The sequence below is a fragment of the Egretta garzetta genome, unplaced genomic scaffold (genome assembly GCF_000687185.1).
Source record: "Egretta garzetta isolate BGI_Z169 unplaced genomic scaffold, ASM68718v1 scaffold56, whole genome shotgun sequence".
NCBI lineage: Eukaryota > Metazoa > Chordata > Aves > Pelecaniformes > Ardeidae > Egretta > Egretta garzetta.
In genome coordinates this window covers 6,206,340-6,214,068 of record NW_009260182.1, presented here as the reverse complement: position 1 = coordinate 6,214,068, position 7,729 = coordinate 6,206,340, and the positions used below count along the sequence as shown (strand labels likewise).

Genomic DNA, 7,729 nt, shown 5'->3' with positions numbered 1-7,729 from the left:
AAAAAAAAAAAAAATATAAAGTTCCATACATGTACCCTCTTCCTCTAAAATCTCTGCTCTTAATGCAATGCTTTTTTTGTTTTGTTAAATTAAATAATCTGGCTTCAAACCTCCATGTTTGGCCAGGTAGTGGCTGTTTGTAAAACCAGTATCTCTGAAGAGCAAGCTTCTATTTAAGTTATACTCACTTAAACCCATTTTTTTAAACCCTACTTCCACCTTTAGTTTTAAATCAACATCCCATTTTGGTTTTTTCTTTTTTAAAAAAAAAAAAAAAAAAAGTCTGTTTTGGGATCCAGCAGCTGAGCAACCAGCTTTCCATAGCGTTCTTGCTGTGCAGAAATCGAAGAAGAAACTCAGGCTGAAGTCAGTCTGCCAGGCAACAGGAAGAGAAGCGCCTCCTCTCTCTTGGACCCCAGTCTTCACACTGGCTCCTCTGGGGTCTCCTCGCCACCTCTCACCGACTGAAGTCGCAGCACAGCCTGAATGCAATGTTAGCTTCCACCATGGCTTTGCGGAGCACAGTTCAGCCATCCGCTGCTCAAGCCGCCTCCTTTTTTGCTCTCCCTCTCTCTTTCTCTCTCCTTCACTTTTGCTTTCCCCCTCACTTCATTTCTGAAAGATGTTCCAGCTGCTGCCATTTTCTTAGCCCTGGGGGAGGGGGCATGTTGGATAATCTGTCATTTATTTAGCATTACTCCTGTTTTTTATTATTTTATACAAACAACATGTCTTTTTTTTTTTTTTTTAGATTTAAAAACACCTTCGTACAGCAGAAACAGACACGATGGATCCATGGAAAACAACAGAAAGGCAGCGCCCGGAGCATCAGATGCATGCAGGGTTTCGTGCATTTGGCTGCTGCCTGTTTGTAATTTGTATTTATTTTTTTTAATGTCAAAACAGACATGACCGTTGCTGTCACTCAGGCACTCCAGAGCTGCTTGCTAAGAAGATATTGCCCTCCAGCTGAGTATCTCCACAAGTTGCTGCAGTCAGGAAGAGGTAGTGTCCACCCAGAAAGGAGAGGGGAGAACAGGACGGAAGATGGAAGGAAATAAAGCCAAACGTTAGCTGTACACAATTCATAAGACACGTTTTCTACAGGCTAATTATTCGGTGCAGGCAGAAATCCTCCCTAACACAACATAGATTCGGGCTCGTGAGGAGAGCCCTGAAGACAAGAGGCACTCGCTTTCCCTTCCAGGTGGCTGAGTGTGCCAATGAAAATGAACTACTTGCTAAAATGAATTACTTGCTTGATTGGAGCGGACCTGGGCCCACTATCTAATAGTGACATGTCCCAGAAGTTGAAGAAGTTTCCCAAGGGGTGATCAAAGGCTCTGGTCCTAAGGAACAGTTTCTGCCTCACTTCCCATTAGCTTTTGCTTTGAACTGAAAGATTGGGGGTTTTTTTTAAGTCTTCAGTAATTTTGTCTCTGAATGTTCTTAATATTTAAACAAATGTATGAGCTTTTCTGCAGTTTTGCAAAGTGGTAGTCCTAGTGACTGCTTTTAGCAAAGGCTCCTCCTGGCTAATCTTCTTATGTCAAATTACTGGATTTATTTTGATCAATTTTAGGTTTGGGGTTTTTTTCATGCTTGTTTAGCATTGTCCTGCCATGAAAGCGTAACCAAAATCTTCTTTCTACCTTTTTCTTAGTTTGCAAATCTTTGTCACAAACTCTCTTATTAGTCTTCCCCCTTCCTGGTTCCTACTCTGATTCTGTCCTCTGATTAACCTCAAAATTCTTTTACAGCTGCAGTTTCCTTTTAAGATGACTTAACCAAAACTGAACTCTGCCTTCCAGGTGAGAACAAACCACTGATTTCTATTTAAGCATTCTTATTCACCTCATTCCTTCTTCATCCTTACCCTTCATTGCACATGGGCCAAAGCGGCTCCGAAACGATTCAATGGGTTCAGATGGCTGCTGCCCACACTGACCCCACTCATAACTGCACGTGATTACACCTCCTTCAGAACCCAGAAATGCAGGTAAATATTTCAACTTCAGTTTAGTTTATAAGCTTTTAAAATATTATTTTAACCAACATTTTGTCATTTGGAAAGGGCTTCTGCTCTGCAGTTTTCAGAAACCCTCCAGCTCATACTGTTGGAAGAGGTGCAACATTCCAGCAGCCAAGTCAAGGAAACATACCTTTTCTATAGCAGCTAAGACTCTCCATTCCTAGGCTTCCTCAGAACTCCTAGGCATAGCCACTGAGCCATACCGATCTTTAATTTAGTAATTTCTTCTGTATCTTTTTTTGGACTAAATCCAGGACAGAAGTCTCCCTCAACATCTCTGTGATGAAAACTGATGCAAGTAAGTTATTTTTTTGTTTCCCTGCAATGGCTTTATCCTCACTGCCTTACTCACTGGAAATCCAGCTGATTGTCCAGCTCTCTTGAAAGCTTCCCTGCTTCTGGTGCCCCCAACAGGCTTTTGCTTTTCAAATTCCATCTGTGACCTGTGCAGTTTGCTTGTCATAGTTCATGTTCCTTTCCATTGCCTTCAGTAGGGTTGAATCCCTCACACCACCTAAGAATAAAAACTGCTCTTGGCTTAGTCCCAAGTAGTACACAAGGCTAGGAATGAAGCAGTAACTATATTTGAGTGGTTCATCCTCAGGTGACCACATTAGAAAAAACTTGTCTCCCAGGTGTAGATTTTTTTTCTGTTTGCTCTTAAATAGGAAATCTTTAGTAAAAAGGTCCTAAGATTACAAAACTTAGATCTTTAGAATAAATGTGACATATACTTCAGCATAAAACAAAAGGAGGCAGAAAGACTTTGTACATCTAACTAAAAGAAACCAGTAAGGCAATAAACAACAATGCCTAAATGCTGCAGAAGTAAATGGATCCGCTGCCCTTCAGGAGCAAGCAACAATTGTTTCTTCATGCCAAATTTTATAATCAAAGTTTCCTCCAATGCTGAATTGTGGTAAGCTAATTGAGGGAGATTTTAAATCCTCTGATATTATTATTTGTTTAGATTTTTTTTCCTCTGAGTTTTCTCAAAATTGTACACTAAATAGCTTCTGCTAATCAGAAAATTGGTAGTAAAATTTATATAAATAAATCTTTACCCTTATGACACATCAATTGCTCTGTATAGATCTTACAATACCCTCTCTAGAATATGACATTCCCATCAACAAAGTTCTCTGAAATCACCAGCATGTAAAGGTAGATCCCTGACAGCTGGGAAACAGCAAACCATGCACAGCGTGAGATGCTCTTCCTCTCTGCCCTGGATTAGCACTCTGTCCGAGCACAGAGCTCAGTACCTGGGAGGAAGCACTGCTGCTACAAGGGTAGCTATGCTTGGGAATGACTGTCTGGGACATGACTCCAGTATGTCAGGAGTGGTGGATAATCCTACTGAGTCCAGAGGACAGGGCTTAGAGAAAGGAACACCAGCTGATCAGCAGAAGTTTTTAGCCTACAGACAACTAAAAAGGGTTCTTTCATAGCCAGCTAAACAACCTTGAACACTGAATTCCCACATACAGCAGCCTTAGCTGTGTGAATGATATACTCCTTCCTTAAGAGTCCATACCCGTATTTGATCTTCACTGGAGAGGTGCTGCAGGAGCTCCAGAGCAGTGGTAGTGGACATTCAGCCACTTGCCATCTCGGCGGTGCCAGACACGGGTCTCTTCAGACTGCGTGGTGCGGGGCCGGCCTTGGCCATCGATGTACTGTGTCAGGCGGATGTATGCGATGCAGGCAGCATCTTCACCAATGACGTGGACGTGAGGGTTCAGGATGGTGGTGTGTATTGGCTTGCTGTTCTTCGACAGTACTGGCAGAACATGCAAAACAGTCAGCTTCATTTTACTACTAAGAAGGAACAGCCCCCGCATCCTCCAACCTCTTTTGTATTCTACTCACCTTCCACTGGATTCTGGGATACAATAAAAATAGCTCCTGAAATTTTCCAGGCAAAATCCAAGCAATTCTTCCCCCTACCACCTGTTCTTCTCCTTAGGAACCATGCACTTATTATTGCCTAGAATCCCCTGGCCCCTTTTCTCCCTGGCTCCTCTTCTGCAAAGCATAATCGCCACTTTTTCAACATCAGTGCTGCTGTTTTTTCGGTTACAGGAAAAGATCTTTTAATTACAGAATATTGTCACAAAGGAGTCAATAATCAGGAGATCTTTAAGCTAGGCCTGCATTAAATATGAACAAGCCTCAGAGAAGTGTAAAAATTACTCCAGAACAGGTTTTTGAGAGAGACAAAGTCTGTGCGTACTTAGAGCACTAGAAATTGCATATACTAAGGACTGTGACCTATCCCCCAAAGTAAAACAAATTGAACAGCTCAGGATTTAAATTTCAATTATCTCATCCTGTGGAGACATTCAGAAAGGGAGGCAAATCCACTAGTATAAATGACAGCATTTTTCCCAACTCTTTTTCCTGCCCTAGGCTGACACGGTGACCCTTGTATCCACATAACGGGTTCATTAGGGGTTAGAGATCTGAAACCATCCAGGCAAAACTCAAAGCAAAGGCACGACTGATTTGTGCATGACTATCTTTATGTCTGACCAGTCAGTATGTCTACCTCAAACATACATGTTGTTTCCATCAAAATATGCTCATTTTGTCCATTTCCGTATCAGTAGGAAATCCGGTGCCTCAAACTTTTAAAGCTCCTGCAGTCCACGCTTACAACGTATTTGCACCAGGCAAACTGTATGCCTACAGTGAAGGGATCTGGGGGTTAGAATTGAAACTGTGGCTGAAAAAGGCTTTTGAGAGAAAGCATGCTGGCTCTTATGAATGCATCATAACCCATGCACAATCAAGTTTTTGCTGGTTCTGACAGCCGATAAAAACAAGGTCAATTTTCCCCCCAAAATGTGGCATAAAGGAAGATCAGAGAGAAACCTGTTGGCATTACCAAATCTACCCACTCACAGTTCTCAAAGTAAAACTTATGGAAATCCATTCCTTCAACCAGGTTCCCCAGTGCTTCAGGTTCAAATGAGGTCAAGCCAGGATCACAGATTTTTCTGCAAAGAAAAGCACCACAGGCTTACAATCTGCATTTGAGCCCAAGGGCTATTTACACAATTAAGCACTGGCACGGGCGCTTGCCTCACACCCTGTGTCCACCTAACTATTTCCCTCCTCCAAGGACTAAGCTCCTGGAGGACTCAGTCCTACTGCAACAACACGCAGTTGGTGCTAGTTGGCGTTTCACATAAAACAAGCCTATAGGTTTTTGGCTTTTCTTTCATCCTCTTCCTGCCCACCTCAGTGCCCTCCCCCCCTACTTTTCTTACAAAGCCAGGGCATTTTCCTTTTGTCACTCCTGTTGCTGTTTGATATCTGACTTCTACTTGATGTTCATTTAGAGGGCTTTACCATATCCCTGCTCCTAATTGATGGAGGCTAAGAAGCATAAAACTTTACCATCCCTGACTGCATGACAAGTCCTCATACCCAGGAGCCAGAACATCACTTGCACACAGATAAACAACCTGTCAGAAGGCATCTGTACTTACGTATAAGCCTCAAAGTCTCCATTGTTGATGGCTTCTATCAGCTGCTCTGTTATCTTAATGATCTCTTGCTTACGCACTGTGAACAAGAAGAAAGAGCAATTTAACTGTGCATAAGACTTCAGTGGGAATATGGGGCTAGTGGGTGCTTCCTACAAGCAATTTGCAGAGCACCATTAGTCTAGATCTCATAGGATGCTGCTCCCTGCATTCTGGAGATATGCAGTAATGACAGCCATCCACATGAGAGTAGGGGGGCAGTGGTATGAAAGGGGAATGGTGATCCCATAATGCAGGGAGAAAGGAAATAAAGATGTTGTATTCAATTTTTTTCTTCTAGCAAGGTCTAAGGCACCAGAGGTGTCTCCTGAATGACAGCCTGAGGTGCTTCTGGGGAGTCTGACCAATGAGTGTCAGTGAACCTGCCAATGTGAAGCACTTGTCTGGCAGTTTAAGATGTGGAAACCCTTCACCAGAGTAGTCATATACAAATGGTCACTACAAAGATCAAGCCAATTGGAAAAAGTCTCCCAACAACTTGCCTATCACCATCACCAATACCTCAGCTATTATGAGTGCTGCAAACAAGCAACTGGGACATGTAGGGATGACTTCCACAAGCTAGAAAGACAACTGCAGCAGGATGGATGGGTTGGATGAACAGATCCTAGCTAGGTACTAATGCGCACTCCGTTTCTCAGGCAGTTAGCTTCTGCCAGTCTCTATGGCACAATTCTTTTCAGCACTCTCACAGCACTGCCATAAACCCAACCCAGCACATTGGATTTCAAGATGAATGAAGACAGGGGATAGCTGTCTGCTCTTATTTGGGCGCTCTCTGGCCAGCACCTCTGCACTCGCTTCTCTTGGTTTCCCACAGCTGATTGCCCAGGCCCCATCCCCGCTGAAGTGTTCCATCACCCATGCTGACCTCAAGGGTCCTTAACACTTGCAATGTTTGGGTTGGCTCTGCCAAATAAAACAATCCTAGTTCTACAACTATATGTCTACCATATATAAGCCTGAGCCTGTATGCACACCTTCACATCTCTCCAGCCTTCCCCACGTTTTCTCTGTAGATCGAATATCCTGCACATTATACAAGTGTTTAGGAGGTGCTCTAGAATTATCTTCAATATTACCAAATAATTTAGAATTTCTACCATCAGAAGTGGACCTTATCTGACCTTGGGCATCTAAAACATCAGTGTCTGAAATTGAACCAGTCACCTGACTGCTCCTCTTTTATGCCCTGAAAGAAATAGGCACTTCTGGAAGTCTCACCTGAAGCATCTCGGATGCTTATCATTAGGGGGATGGTGTTTAAATCCAACCTACCATCTTTAGATGTCCAAGCCAGAGAAACTGAATTCCACTCTAATTGCCAGAAGATGCTAGTCTGAACTGCCCTCCCCTGTAAACTTTCATCCACACGTGCATCTCATCCCACCATTGCTAAGTGCGGCTGAAAAGCAACAAGATGATAATCTCACTGGCTATGAAAGATGTCTGCACCCACTCTGGAAATCAGCTATGAGAATTATACTACCCAGCCAGCCACAGAAACATCTCGGATAGGGGACAACTGGCTCGTAATAGTAAGGGTTTGCCACTCGGGCTGTATACATTTTCACACGTCAAAAGATGCATACAGGGAATGGATCAAAACGAGACAGTGGGCTATGTCTATTGTGAAAAATGTCTTTACAAGCAAGTCGTCTGAAATTGCTTCCGCATGAAGCAGGGCTACTTGTCGGACCTCCCTCCATGCAGAGCACACAACTGTGTGCAATGTCCAGAAGACGGAGTCCATGGGAAAGGCTCTCTTTGGGATGAGTGAGGAAATCTGCAGACCACGGCCACCGCGTGCTGGCTCACCCCAAGGAGATTTGCACCCCTTTCCCGAGTGTCACTACGCAGCAGCATCGTCCCTATCCTTCCACACCAGGCCATTCCATCAGACTGTGCTCGTCTTCTTGCTTTTACTACATGTCCCGAGCTACAGCCAGCACACCGGAGGCGATCCGTTTTTCCCGAAGGACAGAGCGCCTCGGGATGTCACGGGGGCAGGCATTCGCGCCCGCCACTCCTGACGAACCCACGGGGCCTCCTAACTTACACCGCAGAGGGGCACGGAAGGGAGGCAAGCAGGCACCAGCACAGATACAAAAGCGTGGCTCGCGGCTCTTCTACTGCCCGGTTC

General features: G+C 44.0%; 1 protein-coding gene across 1 annotated transcript in view; it reads right to left on the bottom strand.

Annotated features, from left to right (window-relative positions):
- Nucleotides 1–266: 266 nt before the first annotated feature.
- CAMK2G (calcium/calmodulin dependent protein kinase II gamma) overlaps nucleotides 267–7,729 on the bottom strand; it is a 202,108-nt gene continuing 194,645 nt past the window's right edge. Inside the window, exons 20-23 of the mRNA XM_035897264.1 lie at nucleotides 5,530–5,605; nucleotides 4,940–5,034; nucleotides 3,570–3,815; nucleotides 267–989 (exon numbers count right to left, since the gene is read on the bottom strand). Of these exons, the coding sequence (XP_035753157.1) occupies nucleotides 3,583–3,815; nucleotides 4,940–5,034; nucleotides 5,530–5,605 (404 nt within the window). The 3' untranslated portion in view covers nucleotides 267–989; nucleotides 3,570–3,582. The remainder of the gene's footprint in view (nucleotides 990–3,569; nucleotides 3,816–4,939; nucleotides 5,035–5,529; nucleotides 5,606–7,729) is intronic.